Below are 24,172 nucleotides of genomic sequence, written 5' to 3'. Positions count from 1 at the left end.
TTATTTTCTGTATTGAAAAATACTTTTTCATTGCTAAAAATGTATAATTGTGGTTTTGAAATCATCCAACATCTTTGATTGCAGTTTTATGGATTAATCCCAATATTTTCTTTTTATTTTCTCAGCTAAGGAGAAAATGTTTTGGTTTGTTAGCAGGATTTAAGTCAAAACTACATCACATATTTCCATTACATTTTGTGGAGGGGGGGGGGGGGGGTATGACCTAAAGAAGACTTCATTTCATGTTGTTGCCTTCAGAGTTCAAACATTTTGTTGCAGAGCAAAATAATAATGTGTTTCTAGTGAATTTGAATGTGGTCTCATGAGGGGACTTGTGAACCCACAGAGCCATTAACTATGTAATTACAAGTATTGAACACTGGGTGTCAGTGTTTGGTCATCTTGAGTTGCTCTGAAACTATCTCTTGACCCCAAACTGGATCCATTTCAACAAGGCAAAACCGTTTGTTCTTTGTGTATTTTTGTTTGACTTTGTTGATCTTTAAGAAAATGAAATATGTTGTGTTTGAATTCCTCAGACATACAATGACACAAACTCCCGCAGCCCATTAAAACTGTTTTATTAACAACCAACACAAAACGTTATTTATATACAGGTTCGTGAATGAACATTTGAATCCTCCTCATGAACATATTGTGTTTGAAAATACGAGTCTTCCTCCTAAGGTACCAACTCACAGAGATTCGTGATATGAAACCAGAATAACTGTGCTGCATTATCATGATTAGTTGGATTAGGCTGATGTGATCTAATCTGCTGTGGCTGTGACTGCACCGAAAATCGTCTGTAATCCATCCGGCTTTGATTTTCCTTGACCTTGCGTGTAAACGTCTGGGAGGGAGTGAGACCGGAAGATGATGATAATTAGAAGCAGCAGTGATTGCATTTTGATTGGCTTTAAAAAATGTTAACGCTGTAACATATTGTGTATATCATTTAATATTGTTTATCATATACTATGCAAACCCCGGGATGTTATTCACACTTTCTGTATGAGGCACCTTGAAACAACTACTTCAATGTCACTGCTTCTGCGCTGCGACAACACTAAACTTTCATTATACACAATCAGAACTGAGAAACTGTTTATTTCTACAGTTCAAACATGTTAAGTGTGTGTATTATGTGGGTTCCTGTCCCGAGCCATTTGCATCGCCTGCTATTTCGGATTGTTCACGAGGTGTGAGTTTTAGTACCAGGGTGGTGAAATGGCCTGTACAGTGTGTACACTTGGCACCGAGAAGGTAATTCTCAATGATCATTCTTCACACATGAATAGTTTGGTGGAAAAACTCGCCCCAGACGAATCCTGTGGAATCCTGCAAAAACACAACACCTCATTGTTCTCGACGGTTCTCCTTCTGTCTTGTGCCGTGTCCTCAGATGACTTGTGTCCTTTCGCCGACCGAGACGTGACTTCCCAAAGTCCCGTGTTCAACTTTTCCTCATTAAAATTCTGACCTTCCCCTCTACCCGTCTGTTCGCTCTCGCCTTTCCACATTCAACTTTGTCTCGCATGCACGCCCACACTCCTACGTCCACATTACACACACTCATACACACACACCCATGCACACACAAGCATGGCCCACACATGTGCTGTGGAAGTCGGTTCCTCGCCAGCATAAGAGCAGCGTGCTTCCGTCATTCCCCTTTTCCTTCCTCTCGTTCTTTGGCCTCCCCTTCATCTCCTCGGCGATGGCTGGGATCAGAACTCGCTGTGGAAATGTGTGACGGAGCGCATTGATCCCCGAGCGCTTTGCTTTCGTCTCTTGGATCTGACAAGAAAGAGATTTCACAAGTGTGAGCAGTTTCTATAAGCGGGTGCCAAGTGCCAGCGTAAGATGAAGAAGACCCCGCTGCTGTCCTGTACCCACCGGTAGCTGAGTCTGTCCGCCGGCTCGTTTTCTCTCCTCCCTCCTCTTCCTCACCTGAAGAGGAATCCTCTCTGTCCACAGAGGTCATGTCCAGGGAGGCCATGTGAGCCTGGGCCATCCTCTGGACAGCTGGAAACACAAATCAATGAATAGAACAAAGAGTTGAAGATCAGTTTACCTCTTTAACGGACACGACCGGACGAGTAGGTGCATGGAGGAGATTATTTATGTTTTATCACCTCCGGATAAGAAGATTATGTTTTCGATGCTGTTTGTCTGTCTGCAGGATTAGTCGAGAACAGATTTCCATGACATTTTTGAGCAGGTCCGGATAAACAGGGAGATCCTGGATTGTTTTTTCACTTTCTTTTTATAAGGCGAGTTGAGACTGTAGCTTCGGGGAGGTCTGCAATCTCCAAGCACCCTCCTAGTTTTTAATTTGTTGCTCTTTCAACCTGCATTAGCTAACTACAGTGAATGCAGTACTTTCTGTGGCCACCTGATGTTTCTACGTCCAATATTGACTCTGGTTTTAGTCTTTATCTGTTTCTGCAGCCGTTAAATTAAAAAACACACTAACCGTGTTTTACTACTGTATATTCAGCTGCATTTCAAACTGATATGATCGTATGTTTAAGTATTCAGATGATAATATGTTGGTGATGATATGTGGTATTTTAAGTCATGAAATATAGATCATAGGTATGTTACACCGATACTGTAACGTACTACCTCTCCCACATACAAAATTTTTCTAAAATATAATGAGATAAATATGAGTCCTGATTGCAAATGTCAAATAAACAATTTGATACAAACAATAATATAGAAAAATACCATGATGAATTTAGTAAAAGAGCAGATATTTTTGTGTCAGTCTGAGTGTATCTGAATGTATCTGTGTGTGTTTGTATGTGTGTGACCGTGTTGCAGCTGTGTGCCCATCCTATAATCCAGGATGATCCCGCACAGACCCACAGCTGCCTCTGCCCCTAATCTTACCCAACACACACATTCACACACACACATTCACACACATTCACACACAAACAAACACACAAACACACACACACCTCTCCCTGTGTTTTTTGGAGATGCATGTAGTCCAAACAGACACAGACCACATGGCTCTTGATGGTTTGAGCCCACCAGACTCTTTCATCTGTGTCAGTTGTTGTGTAAAATGACAGAGGAATGGGAAACAGCGTTTACCTTTGAGTGACGGCGGCTGGTAGGTGTTGGCGTGAACCAGTTTGGCTTTCAAGGCTCCGTTTTCTCCCAGAACCCACTGTGGAGGTCAGACATGCTTTAAAGATGATGGATAAACAGTGTGTACAGATCTGTTTCGTCCCAATTGCATTTTGTGGCCTCAGATAAATAATGAAATATATATGTTGGCCTCAAAGTCGAAAGGCACCAAATATGACACAATCCTTCAAGATGAAGATAATGGTTGGTACTGTTTTCCTTCCTTATTTCTTTAATTTAATCTCTTCTATCATCTTTGGCATTTCCTCAGTGGGGTTATTTATTATTGTAGTTATCATTGTTTTTCATTGTTTTCATACTTTTTATTGCCTTTATTCCGTTAAATACATTGTGCTACATTTGTGCTACAACTTTATTTATAAAGCACATCTTCAAACAGCCTCCAGACTTTCACAGGAACACCAGATAGTCACGAATTTTCAGCCTGAGATGCAGCATTAGTTCTGAAGAGACTTTACTTTTGCTGTGCGCCCACAGGCTCTCATCCCACCTGATACAAATCTGCTCCCACAGAGAATTTGCTCCATTTGCCTGATTTCGTTTCTTCGGCCCCGACAGGACCAGCCTGAGAGCGCTGCAACCACTTTGTGAACACATAGAGCTTTATAGAAAATGAGGGATTTGTAATGACACCCAACATAAAACTCTCACATCTCACTCAGAACACATGTCTTTGCATTGTGTTCTTTTGCATTGGGACCTCTGACATTTTAAGAAATGGCATCTCATCCACAAATGGTGCACGGCCACTAGCTGGTCTACCTGGTGTGGGCTGCAGTCTTCATCTGGTGAAGATGGATCTGTCAATCGGAAGAGGGTAGCTGGTGTGGGCCTACGCCTTCGAATCTTAGCCCAGAGAGAGAGGGAGAGAGAGAGAGAGAGATTTGTATGTGCACAAATATCCCTGCAGCGATCATCAAAATTCTTCCCTGTGTGCCTACTTACATGTTTTTTCCCCATGACAAATACGCATGACATTACATGACAACGTTTACAAGATTGTTGTGCAGATTGCACCTGAATGACCCAGCAGGATTACATCGTGTCATAGATGGCGACTGGACTTACTCACTGTTTCCCTGCATGTGGCTGTGTCACGGCTTGAATGTTGGTTTACTCTTATTTAGCTTTTAAGATCTTCACAATAAAGTCACGAAGGGAGACGTCTTTGCTGTTTGTTTACGACCGTTGTATTATTGCTGCAGTAAAATGGAAATACAGCAGGCTTTATATAAACTGTGTTAAACCATCTCCAGTTGTTATTGCAGCTATGAAATCCAACCAGTGCTGCATCTCTCTGTTGCTGTTGAACAGGACTTGAGGTCTTCACTCGGGTCACAGACTGTGGGCTCAAAAAACTCTACCTCTGAAATCCGGCAGATTCATCATCTTCCTTTATTTTTATGTGTGGAGCGTGAGTGAGTCACAGAAATCGATGGTTACACAACTGATGAAACGCAACTTCGATATCTCAAATCGGGTTTAGCTCGGCTGTTATAAAACTGTTGCACCTTGACAATGATGAGCAATATCAAATGGGAAATTCAAGTTTATCCAGTTATTTACTCTAAATACATTTTTATAATTACACCTGCACTGACTTTAAAGCCAATTTATAGCATTTTGATTATAGTAAAAGTATTTTTGTTGTACAAACAGTTATTCAAGAGCTATTCAGAGGGAAATATTTTTAAAATTTTTTATATACTGAAATACTTTGTTCTGGAGCTGGCTAGCAATTCAATTTTTATTTAGGCATTTAATTAAACAAACCATTTTATTTTCAAACAACCTCTAAAACCCAAACTATGCGTCCTCTTTTAAAAATTCACCTGATGTTTCTTCTATTGCCTTAACATTTTTAAATCTGTTATTACACTGCATGTATGTTCTGTTTTTATGTAAAGCACTCTGTAAACCAATTTTTTTAGAAAAGTGCTATATAAATATATAGTGTACTGATATGATTATCATTGCTGAACATCATTAAATAAAATGTTAGACATTAAACTGCCTCCCAGTATCTAAAGTGTGAAAAATTTGCTCCACTTTTATGATAATGTGAGTGACTTTTGGGAAGATAATGCAGTAACAGCGTATTTTACCTGATCAGATCATGCTTAGAAAAAACATATCTGATCAGAAAAAAGGTCCAGTTTTAAATTCAGTTAAAAAACACATCTGATTCATAGCCCTGCAGCCTGTTTAAAACGTCCGCCTGGTGTGTAAAGACAATTCTTAGACAATAATGTTTATTCAGAGATATACAAAAGCATTTATCAGAGAAACAGTCAATACTCTGGATATTAGCGGAATAAGAGCCAATATCAATACAATTGTACGGTTTAAACAACATAGTAAGTAAACAACAAGTAAACACAACCATACAACACATTATTCAGACTATCAATAAATAAAGGTGTACTGGCAATTGTGACATATTCCCACACATCAGCGCTATTTTTATAACACGTTATGTTTATAAGATTGTTGCAAAATGCGAGCTGCTGCCGAGCCAATGGCAGATGAGAGCGTGGGCAGGAAACGAGTGGGCAGCTCTCACGTTGGAGTAACTCTCACCTCCCTCTGTGTGCCGGGACTCATACATATTCATCATTCTCTCAACAAAATTACATATGCTGCCATTGTGTGTGTGTTTGTGTGTGCGTGTGTGAGTGTGTGTGTGTGTGTGTGTGTGTGTGTGTGTGTGTGTGTGGTTTGTCAAATTTGAATATGGATTAACTAAGAGAAACAGGAAATCCACATTTTAAATGCTGTAATCCAACAAACATGTGTGCAATTTCACACAAGCAGATGGACATACACACACACACACACACACACACACACACACACACACACACACACACTCACACACTCACACACACACACACTCACACAGACCTCATGTGAACTACACCACAGGTTGAGCACCTGTCTGAAAGCCTGTCCAGGCCCAGTGACCTTTTATAAGTGTTGTAGCCAGAAGGTGAAACAACTGCAGGAAACACAGGATTTCCATGAGGACCTTGTTGTGTATATTTGAAATGATTGTTAAATATCAGTAGCAGCTCAGTCTGGCTGTATTTGAAGGTCTATCTGACCTAGTTGTCGATCAAACTCCATTTCCTTGTGTTAGTTTAGAAGAATTTGGATCAATGACTCTTCTTCTTGAATATTTGGAGGTTAGCATCACATGGCCTAGAAAAGTTTACATGAACATTATGTTACATAGGTTTTGTAGGTATTACCTTCTACTATTGTTGGTTTGTTTTCATTTTTTTTATTTATCCTTGCTGCTGAGAGTTCTGTCAATGTGTCTGTTTTGTTTTAAATATTTTTAAACATCCTGATTTGTACAACAAATTGATCTGCCTAACAACGCACAAAGATTAGATGAGACTTTAATGAAAAACATTGTGATTGCCATTTTACAAAACTATTTCCTTTAGCACTTGAGCACATGTTTACAAGTGAAAGAATCACATTCTCATGAGTTTTGGAAGGACAGCTCTTTTCTATTCAAACTGCTGTCTCTCTCTACGGAAACGTGCTAACATGGCCAGAAAGGTCAAATCATATTTGGTGCAACCGATCGCAGTAAAACACGCCAGTGAGAGTGAGGACAGCTGGACCGACCGCTCTACGCCAACTGTGTGTGTCTCATGTGTTTGTACATTTGTCTGCTCTGATTTTACACTGTTTTTATTCCCTGTTTGAGAACGGTCCAGCAGAATTAGAAACTCCAACCAGGCTGCAGTAGCTCTGCCACAGAAACTATGAGGATGAAGGGGAGAGTGGGAGCAGCAAAGGGCCTCAGTGTAATGCTCACACATTGAATCAGTAAACCCCCCGCTCAGTTTTGGTATGTGGAACGACCTTCATCTTAACCTAACGTTCAACTTCAGTGCATTAATCTGGATGTTCATGAGGCAAAATGGCATCACCGGATGCGTGCAGTGTCCCAAAGAGGCCTTTATACAGAAATAACCCATCCACTTAATAATCACGACCACTCAGTGAAAGCATAAGTCCTTTGTTCATACGATGCTTTCAATCAGTTCTGTGAATAATCCTGTGCAGAGATGGATTTGACCGCAGCACATTCACCAGGAGACAAATCAAACCCACCGCTGCCATCGTGACCTTTTGTTTCCCCGTGAGGAATTCTTGAAAATTTCATTCATCCAGATTATTTGACTGGAACCACAATATTGTTGCAGTAGTGACGTGGGCGAGTCACACAAACACACACACACATACACATACTGTACACATGTGCACTCGATAGCGGAGGTTCCTCTTCCAGGTCATCGAATGTCATTGGTCGATTCAACCACTTGACCAATCGCGAGTCAGTCTCACCTGTCAATCATGATGTTTCAACAAGTTTCTACAACATCAAATAACTAATCAAAACCAAACGTATCAGAAACATGAACACTTGAACACACATACATGCATCAGTGTGATAAGAACTACCTAAAATAACAGAAACCATCTTTGAGACAAATTTACCTAACATCTGCTTTGACTTTTTACTTTGGTCCCTCCTCTAACGTGGAGGAGGCGGGGTTTATGATATGACCATCGGGACACTTTGGCTCACCTGGTCACAGCTTCCAGTTTCTAATATTCATTATTACCCCGTTAGGAATAATGTCTCAACAGGAGCAGGAGGAGGAACGTTGGGTTGTTGGAATAAGTCTCTGCAGGAGTTTAGCTCTTGGCTCTGCTGCAGTTGGAACTTGTTCTTGGCGTTAGCGCTTTGCCCTTGTTTCTGGGCCTCAGGCATCTACAGCTAATCTCTTCGGTTCTAATCAGTCATCTCCTCTCCTCCTCCTTTTCTTTCCGACTTGCCTTCCGTCAGTTATTCTTTCTTCCTTTTTCACTAATGTCCTCCTAAACACTCTTTAACTCATTCCCCTCAACTCTTTCTGCTTATCTCTCCTCACGCCTGTTTTTCCATGCTACTGCCATTTCTATGCTAATATTATGGCTGCTTTGGAAATGTTGTGCAATATCGCTTGGCTTAGCTCGCACTACATCTCTCACACGACACCTCCCCCAACTGGGATGCCAAAGTGTCTCGAGCGCCCCCACTGGTGACTGGCTGCAGTGTAGGTCATGGACACCACCTCCTCCATGTCAGTGGATGGGACATGACCCTGAGGAAAAAGTCAAAGTTCACCTGATTTCACCCAAATTATCACAAGATGGTTTCTGTCCTTTTAGGGTTTTCTTATCACACTGATGTATGCTCAGGTGTTCATGTTTGTGATAAGTTTGGAATTTGATGTTCTAAAAAAAGGGTGAAAAGGCTGACACTGACAACTGGTTCTTGTCAAACAGCCAATTCTCAGACTCTTTAGAATTCATGTTTGAGTCAACGACTGATCAACCAAACGCTCAGAATCTAAACAGTACCGTTGCAGAATACATGAGACGTGACAAGTGAGGAGTAAGATATGTGAAAATGAAATCCTCTGTGTGGATAAAAGTGAACAACAAACGCCCCTGATCAGCTGCTGCCACAGACAACTAGAACATGCTGAGTTCAAATATCCAGTGAGGCGCCGGGTTTGCAGCATTCAAGTGCGTGTCAAGTACAGTCGAGTTTCATCCCACGTGACACAATTATTTTTACAATCACCTACAGAGGCAGCCACAGTACACTGCACTGCTGGAGAATAAGAAACAAGAGGGATTCTCGTGCAGGAAGCCGACAATATGGATTATAAAACCAATTTTGCAGCTGGATGAGTGTTTATCCAGTCGGCTGGAATTCTTGCATCTTAAACAAAGTAGAATTTCTTATTTCCTGTATATTGCAAGAACAGATTTAGATAACGTTTGAACCTCCTAACCTTTTGCGTGAATTACCAGGAAATTATCCATGATGGAAGATTTGAAGTAATCTTAGGTCTTGAGTTGGTAAGTTGCATCTTGAGGGTTGATACTTTCCGTGTCCACTGAGAGTTTTGTCCTCATTCTGGTCACATGTACAGTATGTGCCAAAGGTTCCATCATATTACTTCGGGGCCTTTGGCTTTCTGTTCACTTCCAGTCTGTGTGAGTGATGGGGGGAAATTAAACATTCGCTTCCTGTGGCGAGGCAAATCCTGTGGCTCTGAATTTGCGTATGTGTGAACAGGCATAGGGCAGCGTTACCTATGACCACAATTACGTCACAGGGACAACAGGGGATTCCAGTGGACTGGTGGTAGCAGGAACAATGAAATCCCCCCTATAGTGAAAACTGCCAAAGAGAGATTAAGGAATTTATATCAAGGAGTGAAGCTGTCTTAATAAAAAAAAGAATACTTTTAGTAATGAGAAGGTCTGGTTATCCAAACCTAGTTTATTAATGTGTGGTAACTAATTACTATAAGAATCAGAGTTGTGTTAACTCAAACTGCGTTTCGGATTGAGCGTGTTTACATTTTCATGAAGTCAGACCTGTGTGGCTGTTTGGAAAAGCAAATGAAGGAATGAATCAGAAGTCGAAGGGGCAAAAGGAAAGTAGTCCAATGCTTAAGAGACTCCAAGCTGGGCTGGAAACAACAGATGTGTGAGTGCCTAGACATTATTGATTTGTTCATTTATTTTTTCATTTTCCATTCCGAAACAAACAGATGCCCTAAATCTTCCAAGTCCTCTACCAGGGAGTAATAAAGACGTCTGGTCGCCGACGAGATGTCCCTCCAGGGAGCGTCCCACCATTTGTTTATGTACGTCTACTGTCTTAAAAGCAGAAGAAACAACGTGCACTTACATTTTATTTGCTGAGGGAGACTGTATCTCAAAGTTATCTCAGTGCTACCTCAACGACCTTTATGGACCGTTATCATTGCCAGACTTTAATAGCTTTAAGTTTAATAGCTGCTCTGCCTCCATATTGCCCTGGCCAATATTTTTCCTGATCACACAGCAATATTTCACCAATCAGGGAAACTGTTCATGCACGTCAGCAGCTTCACCTGCTTTCACTCCGGGATGATTCAGCAGAAGCTACAAAGAATTGACTCCATGCTTTTATTTATCTCACACAATGCACTCACCACCCTTTTTTAATAATGTGACAAGCGGATGTTTTGGTTTTCACAGATTTATTGCTCGGGGACACTATCTCATTTTTTAAATTACAAACAGAGCTTTATCTCCCACTTCCTCCTCTTCCACTCTACTCGTGCAGGAAAAAAAGATGCCTCATCACTTTTGAGAGCTCCAAACAACTGAGGCTGTACGGCTCAGCTTAATCCCAGCTGCCCACACACTCTGCGTGGATAATACACAACATCCAAAACACAGAGTTCTGCAAAAATCGTGCTAGACGGGTTATGTAACCGTCTGTCAACTTCAGGGGAAAGGGGACAACAGTCACATCTGTTTATTCCAACCTGCACTTTGACCATCAATGCCAGATAACAGTAATCTCTGCATGAACCTTCCACAAAAAAGTTTAGATATTTGTTCTTATGCCACACACAGAAAAAAAACTTATCCTGACACAGTTTGGGAAATTTGACCCAGATTTGACCTCATCCGTCCACACATGCCACCACTACAACCATCCCAGCCACTATCACCCTCATCCACGTCAGACCCTAACGCACCACACATCCCTGCGCTCTCACCATCTCCACCTGCCGCGGGTCCAGCTGGGTGGGCACGGCGGAAGGCACGGAGAACTGGATCTTCCTCCTCGCGTCCTTGTCCGCGTCCCGCTCCATCACCTCGGTGTCCGCGGGCAGCAGCGGGTCCATGACGGCGTCCAGCGCTGGCGCCTCCGGAGCCCGAGCGCACAGATGTCCGAGGAGGAGGTCCGAGCGCACTTCGGTCTTAATCTATAATACCACTGACTGAATATTATATTATATTATTATTAATGATAAAGTTATAATAATTCAGCTGTATGGGCACCAGCAGCATCCTCTTGCCACATGCAGCAGATCTCTGTGGACTCTTCAGTTGCGTTTGTCAGCCTCTCTCTCTCTCTCTCTCGCTCTCTCTCTCTCTCTCTCTCTCTCTCTCTCTCTCTCTCTCTCTCTCTCTCTCTCTCTCTCTCTCGTACACACTCATACAATCGTGTCTCCATGGCTTCAGAGGACATTACTTAGACTGATTTCCTGGAGACATAGTAACTTGCTCAACCCTCTAGTCTTAACCTAAACCTGACCTTGACCTAAACTTGACCTGAATCTAAACCCTAAACATAACCTAACTCCTAATCCTCACCTTACAATCAAATGTTTTAGTTGCGTCCCAATAATATGTAAACAGTTTTCGGTCCCCACAACAAGAGTAATACCTAAATCACACACACATATACCCACCCACCTACACACACTCACACACATACACACTCCGTCTATGTCTCTGGCTTCCAATTCAAAAGTGGCCCAGAAAGCAATTTCCCTTGAGCTGGGCTGAAAATAAGAAGTTTCTAAAAGTGTCGATTGAGATCCCTTCGATGTCATATGAGTTCAAAACCTTCTTTTTTTTTTAAAGTCTGCATGAGATAATTCATAATGGAAATGCACTGTAAAAGAAATACGACGAGGTTCTGTTAAGTAAAAACATGAGAAGATACTTTGGATAACGAGTATCACAGGTTTAAAGACATGATTGAAGTCTTATAAAAGCAACGGCCCCTTTATTAATTCATCTAAATATAAAAAAAGCAGAATCATGATTGCTACTTTTGGCTGTTTCTGATCTCCCTGGAACAAGTGAGCTGAATTTGGAGATTGTATTTAAGCGAGTTGAGAACATCACAGACCTAGTTTCCTTTCTGTCTGCACAGGACCAGATCCACTTTCATGACTGAGTCGTTTTGAATTCCCATTTATCCTCCGAACAGTGTTGGTTTGTTCTTCTTATCTTCTTCTGTGGAGTCAAACATGAAATTATTCTGTCTCCACACGGATTCATGGGTTATCTGATACACAGAAGTGCTGTAGATACATAAGAGGAAGTGGATTGGGGGATTCATCGCCATGGAAACTGTTTCTCCTCTCAGAGTTTAGCGTTTGCAGTGGAGCAATGTGTGTGTGTAGTGTGTGTAGTGTGTAGTGCTGGTGTCTGTGTGTATCAACATTTATACATGTGATGTTTAAACAAAAGTGATAGAGAGATAAAGGGAAAGATTAAATCAATGCTAATCTAACTTCTTGCACATTTAATTAGCGTATGTATTGATAACTGATTGCTTTTAATTTGATGTATAAACGATGTGTTATAGGCTGGGGGAGGCCCTCAGCCAACCACGTTCTATTATACCCCCACATAAATATACAATGTGAAGATCTGTAGCTGAATTCTACCTCATTCATGAAGCTTTTAGGAGTTTCTCACTTTCTTATCAGACAAACTGTTGGTTTTCCTAATGACCGGAGAAGAAGCAGCAGCATCCTCCCGTGACCCTGGGGGCTCCCACGTTTCTCTCCCAGCCCCGCCTCACCTCTCCTCTTCACCCTGCACTGGAGTCAACTTGAGATAGACTCTGGATCTCTGTCAGCTCCAGGGAGAGTTAACTCAGACCTGCAGGGAGAGCTCTTCAGATGAAAAGCAATTGCACCACCTTGTACATTTCAACCCAGGCCATCTGTGGCTCGGCTCGCTCTCAGGACGACTGCTGACCTCGAAAATGGACATATGGTCGACAATACGTCACTGTGCGTCAAGGTGTAATGTAGGACTTTAAATGTTTTAAACAGGGGAGATATATTTGAATGGAAGCAAGAGGAGGTAAACACACAACATCCTGTACTGCAATCAATCACTCAATGTAATTTCAATGCACCGAGCCGCAGAAAAATAATCTTATAAAAATAAAAAAAATATATATAACATACCCATTAGTGTTAGTATCAACAATGTGCCACACTGTCACTGTCCATAAAACCACAAGGAGGCGCCAACTGACTTGCAACATTCCCTCATGGTTGATAAATATAGACGGATGATAAATGTCTGGCATCTAAATAAACTACATGTGCAAAGGGTCATGATGAAATTATACAGAGGACGATCAAATCTGATGTACTGGGGGATGATGCACCAGGAACATAACACATCTGACTATGAGTGAAAATATTAACACTTCGGCTATTTAGACAAATCAGAAAATGAAGCGGCAGAGATCAAACCATTTAACATGCTGGAATAAAGACCAGTTACATTTGATCAAAATAGGCCGAGCTGTTCTACTAACAAAATAAAAATGTTTTTAAAAGTCTTCAGTGTGTCCTTCTTTGCAAGACATTTCTCTCATCACGAAAAACTCAGAATTTAGACACATCTCCATAAAATAACTCCAAAGCTAACTCCATCACTCCATAGATGGGTAATACAAAGTAAAGGAAGTGACGCATAACTTGTTTCTCTCCCATGCACCTGTTTCTGGAAACCACTAGATGTCCCCCACACTTTAGAAACAACATGAACAGAGAACTCAAGCTCCAGTTCTCAAACTCATCCATAAAACCGATACTGAGTTATGTGTATGAATAATTATGACATGAAGATTAAGTTTCAACATTGTTTTTAACCTCTAGACTCATATTGACCTTTGACTTTGACCAATAAAACCCAACGCGACTAAAACAATAATGAAACAGATTTCTCTTGAGTTTAAATGTAAAACACTTCATGTCTTTATAATAAGAGATTCACATTGAGGAGTGGAAGCAACATGGTTTGTAGCATAAAAAGAAAAATACATCAGACAACAGAGCTTCCTTTCCTTATTTGTCAAATGTCCATTTGCTGTGTTTATATTATAATGATGAGGAATGAGAGGAATTCATAGTAAGCATCCCGTACTGTTTATTTCTGCATCTTTACATGATGCAGTGGAAACCTGGAATTATACGTGACCTTTGGGGATAAAGGTCATGAATACTTGGAACCATATCTGAAATGTGTATTATTTGAAAATTTAAAAGTAGAGGATTTTAGATGGCCGCTATGACCAGAGATAGTGTCCTTCACTTCTGATTCAAGCATTTAAAATGGACACAAACTGTGCATGGACAGTGGTAAATAAACCAGTGGTGATGATAATACCTCTCCCTCTTCACCTCTTTCTCCATCACTCCTCTTCATCCTCTCCCTCTCTCTCTCTTCCTCTCTTGTGTTGCCCCATCTTCTGGCCCCTCTCTGCAATCTGTGCCTCTGCCACCTTTGGCACCAGCCCGCCCACAGGCACCTGTGCCAAGCCTGGCAGCCCAAACCAAGACGCTCTGCTTAGCTCAGTTCAAATGACTCGTTTAGGCAATTGCACCCTGACTCTGATCTTTATTGCAGGTCCCGTATTCATCCAGGGCCTTTGTGTGGACCCTGTAGTGGTATCTGTCTTTTTCTTGTTGGTGGCATAACTAGATTATTTCCCTCTTATGATATTTCTACACAGGGATTTGTAGTTGTTCCCTTTAGCCTATTTGTCAGCAGGACATTTAATCAGTTTTCCCACAGGGGTTATGTGGATGATTTAGGTTCGGGAATCTGTTTTTTCTCATCCAACAATATCAGTAAAAAATAATCCTATAACGATCCAATTGGATGATTCTCATTTGCTGTAGCCTACATTTTGAATCATGTCACAGTAAAATATATTATTATGGGAAAAGATATTTTAATATAGGATTACTATAATTATTTCTCATAAGGGTATTGTTTGTCCTAAACCGTCTATATGAGATTAACCTCGTTTTTTTCACCTAAAGATGCAGGCTAACAGAAGCCGGTTTGATTTTTTGTGTGCCATTCACTCCTTATTCCATTTTCTCTTTCAGCTCGGTGACAGATGGCGAGTCCCTCTCCCCCAGGGGGAAGCCAGTCTCTGTGAATGCGGCCGCATGTCAATCACCGGCTCTCATGTGATGGCTCTTGCCAATGACGTGCCAGCCATATGGGCCTGGCATCAGAGCTGGTATGTAACCCACCCAGTCCTGCCTCTGAGGTGCCACATGCACGGCTCCCGCTCTGCGCGCGCTTGGGCTGGAGATCATCAGCATCAGCAGCAGCAGCATCAGCAGCATCAGACAGAGGAGGCGAAGAGAGAGAGAGGAGAGAGAGAGAGAGAGAGAGGTGTGAGAGCTGAGCATCCGTGCAGGGCGTGTGGATGTGATGCCCACCCGGAGAGACATGGTGTAAACAAACCGAGCCTTCGCCCCGTCACTGAGCTCCACCACGGAGGTAGGACGACATTTCCAATCGATCGATTCTGTGCATGATCAGATATGTGTCTTTGTGTTTCGTTCGCGGACAGAGATCATTAAACCTGCTCTTTAGGAATAAGGGAGCATTTCTCTTCGCTCTTCGTTTTTCTCGCATGCGACGTGATCAGATTAGTTTATTTTAAAAAATGTTAATCTCGTCTTCAGGATCTTTATCGCAGTTCTTATCGAAGATATCGATTCCCCCCCAATATTTCGTTCCAGTAAATCATTAAATCCGCATTGATCAAATTCAGAGTAATTCTACTCTCGTCGTTTTGATGTGTCAGTTCCACTGTTCTATCTTTTAAAAGAGCGTTAGAAAGAGTATTTTTGTTTTGTTATAACTGTTCTTTTTTTCTTCTTTTTTTTACTGTGTATGTGTTTGTGTGCGCGCGTGTGTGTTCCGTGCGCACGACGTGCTTCAGAGCACCGTGGGGGTATAATTCTCCGTGGAGACACGCGGGGTAATTGACAAGGTATTGGTTGGCATTAATTACATTGTGGTTACAAGATTAGAAAAAAAACTGCGACTCCACACGCACAGCTGAGCTCAGGATGCTGGCAAATACATCGAGGAATCATAGCGTTTAAAATCTGCTTTAATAAATAACCATTAGTCTGAATTACTGGTCATTGTGATAACCATAAACATAGAGGGAAATACACGTTTATACATACAAATTATAAAATTAAAATACCATGCTAAGTCCTGTTCCTGGGAACCTTTCAGAGGAGGATTGATTCACCAAAAAATGCATTTGAAATAAGGAAAAAAAGACGTCAGTGAGACATATACGAGTTAAACAGACTGGATTTCAGCTAAGAACAGTGTTGGAAAACGTCTGTGGCCCCTTTGAGACTCTTCTCCTTAAGCCAAATTTCAATATCGTTATTGTAATTTAAATGTTTCCCACTGTATTGTGTGTTATTTTTAAATTACAGAGATAGTCTCAAGGGGTTTGGGAAGATGGGTGTCATTCGTACAAAGTCCTTTTTAAATTGTATTTGGACAAAAAACTGTTGATTGAGACATAAAAGTCAAATGTTGGGGATCCACTGGTCCAGCCGGGCGGCCGAGGCTGTGCTGGAATTCCTCCAGGTTGGTGTAATTTATAGGACGGAGCAGGGACCCCACCCTTAATGCGTCCCTGGGGGACCATGAAGCATGAAGGCCAGCTCCGCTCCCTGTGCCGGACTGCTGGAGGGGGACAGACCGGGGCACGTGTGGAGGGCGAGGACTGGCCCACACACGGTTGCTATATAAATAATTACATTTAATCATATAATTGAAAAAAATACCAATATCCAATCCTTTGGGTAATCTTTATAATAACAAGCTATTGATAAAATTTAAAAGGTGAGAAAATGATCCAAATCATACACAAACCTTTAGACAAGGCCCAGGTAGTTCAGGTAAACCAATAATCAACCAGATTTATGACGAATTAAACAAGAAAACTTTGAGTTCAATTTTTAAAATGTACGATCGTATCAGTCCTATCCACAGGAGAGGGAGTTCAACCTGAGCTCGAAAGGGGAGATCAATTCCGTAAAGGCCTTCAGTTATAATCTCATAACACATATTTCCAAAGATAAATTAACTGTTTAGGGAACAATGTAGGACATTTTCTCCGGGGTAAAATATGCACCCTCCGGCCTGGTGGATCTCCCTGAGCCGGGCTCGGTCTCTGTGCGTAAAGAGCAGCACGACGCACAACAGTCCGGCTGAATTATCACTTGTCTCTTGCAGGTCTCTCGCCACTATGTTGAGCCGTCTGTTCAGCGAGGTGCTGCCGGACGTCCAGAGGCTCGCGGCCGACTGGGCGGACGACAACGAGAGCGAGGACGGTAAGGACAAGGACAACGGGCACGAGCCCAGTCAGCTCGGGGACGACGATCTGGACGAGCCGCTGGAAGGCATCAGCCGAGCTGAGTCTGAGATGGCCGACGACGACGACGACGACGACGAGGACGAGGCCGAGGAAGAGGAGTGCGGTGACGAGAACAGCGGAGATAAGCCCAAGAAGCGCGGCCCAAAGAAGCGCAAGATGACCCCGGCGCGCGTGGAGCGCTCCAAGGTGCGTCGACACAAGGCGAACGCGCGGGAGCGCACGCGCATGCACGACTTGAATTCTGCATTGGACAATCTGCGCAAAGTGGTTCCGTGCTACTCCAAAACCCAAAAACTCTCCAAGATCGAGACTCTGAGGCTGGCCAAAAATTACATCCTAGCTCTGGGGGAGATTTTACGCAACGGGAAGCGCCCAGATGTGGTGGCCTACGTGCAGATGTTGTGCAAGGGCCTGTCACAGCCCACCACCAACCTGGTGGCAGGCTGTCTGCAGCTCAACACCAGGAACTTCCTGACTGAACCGTGTTCAGACACAGCCCGCTTCCACATGCCCACCTCTCCCTTCTCCGTCAACCCCTACTCCTACCGCTGCTCCCGCCTCTCCAGCCCGCACTACCAGCCCGGATCCGGCGCTGCGCTCAGCATGCGGAGCCATTCCTACGGTTCTGGATACGAAGGCGTGTACCCGCCGGGGGGCACGTCTCCTGACTACAACAGCCCGGACTATGAGGGCCAGCACAGCCCGCCTGTGTGCCTGAACGGCGGGCTGTCTGGGAGGCAGCAGGAGTCCTCTGACACGGACAGGAACTATCACTACTCTATGCATTACTCCGGACTGACCACGTCTCGACCACCAGGCCACAGTCTACCTTTCGGGCCCTCGGGAGCGCGCAGTAGTGGTGGTGGTGGTGGTGGAGGTGGAGGAGGTGGTGGTGGAGGAGGAGGAGGTGGTGCGCACTCGGAAAACATTCCCCCCTTCCACGACGTGCACTTGCACCACGACAGGGCTCCTCCATACGAGGACCTCAATGCGTTTTTCCACAACTGAGCCCCAGTCGGGCTCAATCCACCTTCCAGTGACAATCCCATAATGTGTAACGACGTTTGGAGACAAGAGGACGAGAGATGGAAGTTCCACAGAACCCCTCTGACTTACCTTCTGTATTCTACTGATGTCATCCCTTTACTGTTGTACATCCTCTCAAAGTGTGTCCGGTATTATCATGTATGCAGAACGACTGCAGTTGACCTAAACGATGTACAGGCCCACGAGGGAAAAAAAAGAAACAGAAATAAAAAAAATGTTTTATAATTGTCTGAAGTGATGAACGAATCTTCTTGTGAACAGTGAGATAGAGGCCTCGAGGTGAGGCTCTGTTGTTTCCACTCTCTTAAATTGATTTAAAACTCTAAGACACACGAACACACAAGAAAAATAAATACACAAGTAGATAAATAAATACTCGTAAGGACATACAAAAAATACGTCCTTGAGTTTTTAAAGTTAAACTGACATATCTTGTCTATAGGTATGTTAAATATATTTAGAGTTAGTTCATCCTATTTATCATTATTGTTATTATTTGTTTAAATTAGATATTAAAATTAGATATTAAAATCGGTTTAGGTGGTTAAAGTTGCAGCCTGTGATGTGATGGCTTTAATGGGATTTAAGTGATTTGTTTCATTCTGATACTGAGTACTTTTTATCAGAAAAAAAATCACAACGTCTAATTAAATTAAACATAAACCCCTGAGTTTAATCTTTATACATCTTTACAAATTAATTGTTTATAAACACAAGTTAACTATAGAAACAAAATGGATGAGGAGAGACACACAAAGTTTGGTTTAGGGTTTGAATTTAGTGTCTTGGCCTGTTGCATATATCTAAAGAACAATCCAGGCTGATATATAAAATCTAACATGGTGCAGGCCTATATATGACTAATGTGATTAATAACCACATGATATCAAAAGAGACTAAATAAACACTGGATATTGGTTTAGTTAATATAGAAGAAATTAAACAAACCTGTTAAAGCAGTTGGTGGAACTGAGAACAAAATATGCATAAACCTTTAAAAAAGATGTTTGGAAAAAATGTGATTGTAATTTGTTCTTTATTTCTCAGTTTTTCTTTAATCTCTCAGTCTAAAGTGGAAAATTAAGGCAGATCTAAACTATTCGGCTAAAAATTTGCAAATGCATGCATCTGTAGAAATGATTAAATCAGTGAAATTGAAATGCAGATCTGTGAAACTGCTGCATATGAACATGCAGCAACAGGCTGGAATAAACTGACACAGTCTAGAAGAACCTACAAACTATGGACATGTTAAGCTTTATGAAAACCCACAGCTAATCACGAGTGAGCTCCTATTATAAATAATAGACATATTTTATATATATTCTATCAGTAAAATGATGCTTCAGCAGAAACTGACCTGCAAATCAGATGGTTTCAAGCTCAAATTAGCTCTTTGAATCCAAAAGAGAGACACAACCACGATGACAACATGTGTTATTTCACTCTGAGCTTCTAGATACACTCAGCAGTGGTCGATGGTGAGTTACAGAGTGCAGAGCAAAAGGCCTCGGTCACCCAGAGCACGAGAGAGAATGAGTACCAACACACATATTCCACAAACAAAGTGCATTTTAAGACGAGCTCTGGTCAATTTGTTTTCCAGCTTGCTGAAGGTGAAGCTGAGCCTGGTCACAGCAGGTGAGTGTGTGTTTGTCCGGATGGTTAAATGAAAAAATTACAATTATAAAATGATATAGTACTAATTCACAAAAATGCATTAAACAATATATTCAAATAAATATATTGATACACTCTCAAAGACCTGATTATTCCCTGAACCTGCTCATTGGGCCATTCTGAAAATATTAAACACAGACTGCTCGAGACTGCTAAATTCTATCCGTCATTTTGAACTATTCTAAATATATACAATGAATATAAAGATCATTTGAGTTTATGTAGGCTGGATCACATCTCTGGTGAATTATCAAATCAATGGCAGAGTCCAGCTCCGTCTTTGGACGACTGCCCTGGGTCCCATATGTTGGTGCAGACATCCAGGGGAAATCAGCACCGGGCACTGCAGGGTGGAAACCGTCCCATCCGACACTGACCCCGGCGAAGACACAACACCATGAGATGTAAGCAGGTTCCATGTGAAAGGAGGTTCCACAAAAATAAACAATTTATTATATTTAAAAGGAGGTTTTAACATGTTTGTATATTTGGTTTATATTTTGGCCTAAAAAAAGACCCATCTGACTCATCACATCAGTGGGAGAGCTGGGCAGGTGCGAAATCAGGTGAATCAATGGCCCGTTGGTTTGAAATGAAAAAGCCCAGGGATGGCATTATGGACACACACACACACACACACACACACTCACACATTTAAAAACCCTCTCACACAGACACACACACACACATGATAAATCTGAAAAGATGTAATTTTTGTAATCATCAAGGACAAACAAACAGAAAGCAGTGTTTTATGTATTTTTCTGATCTTTCTCCTTGTTTCTCCTCAAATAGCAGGTTTGTTTTCCTGTAACATGAACAGGATGTTCTTCATCATTTCATACTGACGAGTCATATCGCTCAATATTAATTTTTTCCTACTAATATCTCAGTTTATAAGTTGGCAAATGCATAGAGAAAATATAATTTTCCTCAGAAGAAAATAAATATCTAAATATAGTAATTAATAAATTACAATTAAGAGACAACTAAGGAGCTACTGATACTGTAAATACAGATTTTTTTTATTTAAGGAAATTAAACATGATAATTTTTGGTTTTCCAGGCTACAGGTGTATTAAACAATATGAAAACAATTTGTTTAGGGGAATTAAAGTCTTTAAATTAGTCAATTTTTGCTTTGTAACAGAGAAAGACAATTCCCTAAACACTTGTTTGAGTGGTCAAACGCCTAAAGCTGAGGGCAGTAAATACACAATTGTGTGTTTTGTAGGACAAAATAAATATAAACTATAATAACGAGTAATGGTGTTTGTTCAGCAGCTCTCTGGGTCACGATTAGTCCACATGTCCCCGGTGAAGGTCAAGGTGAGAGACATGCTTCTGATTTGATTTGCTGCTCTAACCCCCTTTTTTAATCATTTATTATTTAATGTTATTATTAATACTATTTTCGTGGGGCGGGCTGCACGGCGGCTGGCAGAGGGGCTGACGGCGCAGCGCGGTGCCAAGTCGCTAAATGTCTGCGCGGCACCAGTAAAGCCAGGGACCGGGATAAAGCCACCGGCCACCACCGCCACCAGCGACCCGGTGCCAGCTGCGCCACGTGGCAGCCAGGCGGCCCCTGCCAAAGTGGCCCTTGTGGGAGGGACCCAGTATTTCTTTCCTAATTCACTCAGCATCTGTTCATTATTCTCCGCCGGTAAAGGAGGCTGAGGGTCCACACACACACCCTCACACACACACACACACACACACCAAACACGCGCGCACGGTTCCGGACAGAAAGACATTGTCGGTCATGCACTTTTCGAGGAAACGATTTTAACAGGAGTTTAAATCCTGCAGCAGCTTTTTGAACAGTGTGTGACTTGAATCCACTTGAATCCACTTGTGGTTCCATGTTGTCAAGAATTCATTATGATTATTATTATCATTATAATTATTATTATTATTATTATCATTATTATTAGTAGTAGTATTACATGAACACATCAAATTAACAATAAATTTGTCAATTAATTGATTAACTGAATAGTTTTTGGGGTAAACTAAATATTTTATTTAGCCATCTACTAATTATGACTAATTCCATATATTGATGTAATTCACTCAGTAGTCATATCCTCCAGCTGAAATGATCAGTATTGTGTGGCTGGTTCTAAATATCTATGACAGGTGGGCTTATATCTGACGTCACTAATATCCATAAAAGTCAATTATCTGGAATTTCAATTCATGCGTAATTGTTCAAATTAACGGTTAAATACCATGCAATTACTGTAATGAAATAATCCGCCACATCCGCTCAGTATAACTGCTTAAAAAATATAAAAGAATCAACTTATCCGCTCAGAATCGCAACAAAACAGAAGCAGGCCCAAGCCTATACTGTACATAAATCTCCATCTGGAGAGTTTTACTCCCATTCATCAGATTAGGTAAACATTTATTGGATTAATTATTTTGGGGTTAATCTGGGGGAAAAAACCTTTCATTTGAATTAATCAGTGTCATAATTAGAACACATTGGTTTGTTGTCCAGGACAGGACAGGGACAGAAATTAACCGATCTCAGCAGGACAATTCAAATATTTAAAAGTGTCTGTGTGTGTGTGTGTGTGTGTGTGTGTGTGTGTGTGTGTGTGTGTGAGTGTGTGTGTGTCCGTGTCCGTGTGATATATGTGCAACATGTTTTATTTGTCACTTACTCCCCTCTTTCCCACACACCCGGTTCAGGAGAGGGCACAAAAACAAAAAGCACCCATTTAGCCGGGCTCGTCTGGCTGCCCATGGATCTGGAGCTGGGAGTCACCTCCACCACAGCGGGCACATGCATCACGCTCACCCACCTTGCACCCTCCCACCATCCCCACCCTGCCAGCCTGCGAGCACCACGCCCAGCCCTGTCAAAAGAGATGAAGCTGGCATAGGGCGAAATTCCATTGCATCTGTTGAACAATGATGGTGCTGTGTGCCTCTGTGCATGTGTGCAAGTGTGTGTAAGTGTGTGTAAGTGTGTGTAAGTGTGTGTAAGTGTGTGTGGGTGTCCCTGACCGGCTGTGAAAGTATTGGACCTTATTATGTTTTCTTTTGTCAGAAAGGATGCACACACACACACAAACACACACATGCACACACTCCCATCGAGAATAAAAGCACACATGAGCCCATGAGTAAAGATTTGCCATATTTGAAGTGTGTGTTTGCCCCAAATGTGAGTGTGGGTGTGTGTGAGTGCATGTGTGGAAGTGAGTGTGTGTCCCTGCATGTGGCTAACTGTCTTTGTGTTACATATAGTGGATGCAGAAAGTGCAAAAGTGTCAGACCTTTTAATGTTTGCTTTCGTCAAAGAAGATGCATGCACACACACAAACACATACACACACACACACACACACACACACTCAGAGAGTTGCTGTCGAGTATGAAAGTACACAGAGCCCACGAGTGAGGATTTGTCATGTTTGATGTGTGTGTTTGCCCCAAGTGTGTGAGTGTGTGCAGTGTACAGTCTGTGTTGTGCGTAGTAGGGTATAGAGGTTGTTGTCACTCTGCACAGATGGTGGGAGTGTTTTTTATTTATTTATTTTTTGGGAGGAGGGGGGGTTGAGGAAATGGGGGGTGGCGGAGGAAAAGGGAGAAGGAGAGGGCGAGGAGGAGGGTTGCATCTCTGATGCTGCCATGCCACGGTCACGCGGGCAGCAGTAATTGGCCTCCATATTGAGGGGTTTTGCGGTGCTGTGGGGTGGGCAAACTCCCAGCTGGACCTGTCAGATGGTATTCAATCCAGCTCATTGCCCTCGCTCCTCTGCTCCTCTCTCCTCTCTCTCTCCCTCTGTCTGCACTTCTTCCCTGGCATCTTTGCTTCTTCGCTTCTTCTCTGCTCCCCTCCCTCCTCTGCCCTTTTACCCATCTTCACTTATTCATCCCACAAACACACACACAGACACACACACAACTTATACACCAAACTCCCTTCTTTTCTTTTAATCACACGCTTTTTCTTTCTCCCACCTTGCCCTCCCAGCCTATCACTTTCTTTCCTCACCTTTCTCTCCTCTCTCTCTCCTCTCTCCTCTCCAGTTTTTCTCACTGATGGCACATGGTCATGTCTGTCTAACACGTTCAACTTCGTAAAGTACATCACACCCTCGCTTAGCTCCTTCGTCGCCGGTCCCCCACATGCACACACGACAC

The 24,172-nt window shown here is 42.3% G+C and overlaps 2 protein-coding genes across 2 annotated transcripts; one reads left to right on the top strand and one right to left on the bottom strand.

The window, feature by feature from the left end:
• Nucleotides 1-501: 501 nt before the first annotated feature.
• LOC128426756 (protein phosphatase 1 regulatory subunit 1B) lies at nucleotides 502-10,949 on the bottom strand. The gene is made up of 5 exons (XM_053413790.1): nucleotides 10,806-10,949; nucleotides 3,931-4,014; nucleotides 3,112-3,187; nucleotides 1,900-2,028; nucleotides 502-1,800 (listed from the first exon to the last, which is right to left on the bottom strand). The coding sequence occupies exons 1-5, from the start codon at nucleotides 10,932-10,934 to the stop codon at nucleotides 1,667-1,669; spliced, it is 552 nt and encodes a 183-aa protein (XP_053269765.1). The 5' UTR covers nucleotides 10,935-10,949; the 3' UTR covers nucleotides 502-1,666.
• Nucleotides 10,950-17,155: 6,206 nt separating this feature from the next.
• Nucleotides 17,156-18,292, top strand: LOC128427073 (neurogenic differentiation factor 2-like). The gene is made up of 2 exons (XM_053414165.1): nucleotides 17,156-18,134; nucleotides 18,189-18,292. Exons 1-2 carry the CDS (start codon nucleotides 17,156-17,158, stop codon nucleotides 18,290-18,292), a joined length of 1,083 nt encoding a protein of 360 aa, XP_053270140.1.
• The last annotated feature ends 5,880 nt before the right edge of the window (nucleotides 18,293-24,172 follow it).

This window comes from Pleuronectes platessa, chromosome 21 (genome assembly GCF_947347685.1).
Source record: "Pleuronectes platessa chromosome 21, fPlePla1.1, whole genome shotgun sequence".
NCBI classification, from domain to species: domain Eukaryota; kingdom Metazoa; phylum Chordata; class Actinopteri; order Pleuronectiformes; family Pleuronectidae; genus Pleuronectes; species Pleuronectes platessa.
Note: the sequence above shows the minus strand (reverse complement) of the source record. Positions and strands in the feature narration are given on the sequence as shown.

Bases quoted from the DNA above. Each gene is read 5' to 3' on its own strand.
- LOC128427073 (XM_053414165.1), top strand. From the start codon at position 17,156: ATGTTGAGCCGTCTGTTCAGCGAGGTGCTGCCGGACGTCCAGAGGCTC. The intron at 18,135-18,188 runs GCAGTAGTGGTG...GTGGAGGAGGAG, and splicing joins TTTCGGGCCCTCGGGAGCGC to GAGGTGGTGCGCACTCGGAA.
- LOC128426756 (XM_053413790.1), bottom strand. From the start codon at position 10,934: ATGGACCCGCTGCTGCCCGCGGACACCGAGGTGATGGAGCGGGACGCG. The intron at 4,015-10,805 runs GTGAGAGCGCAG...CTCTGGGCTAAG, and splicing joins ACCCGCGGCAGGTGGAGATG to ATTCGAAGGCGTAGGCCCAC. The intron at 3,188-3,930 runs GTAGACCAGCTA...TGACCTCCACAG, and splicing joins AAGACTGCAGCCCACACCAG to TGGGTTCTGGGAGAAAACGG.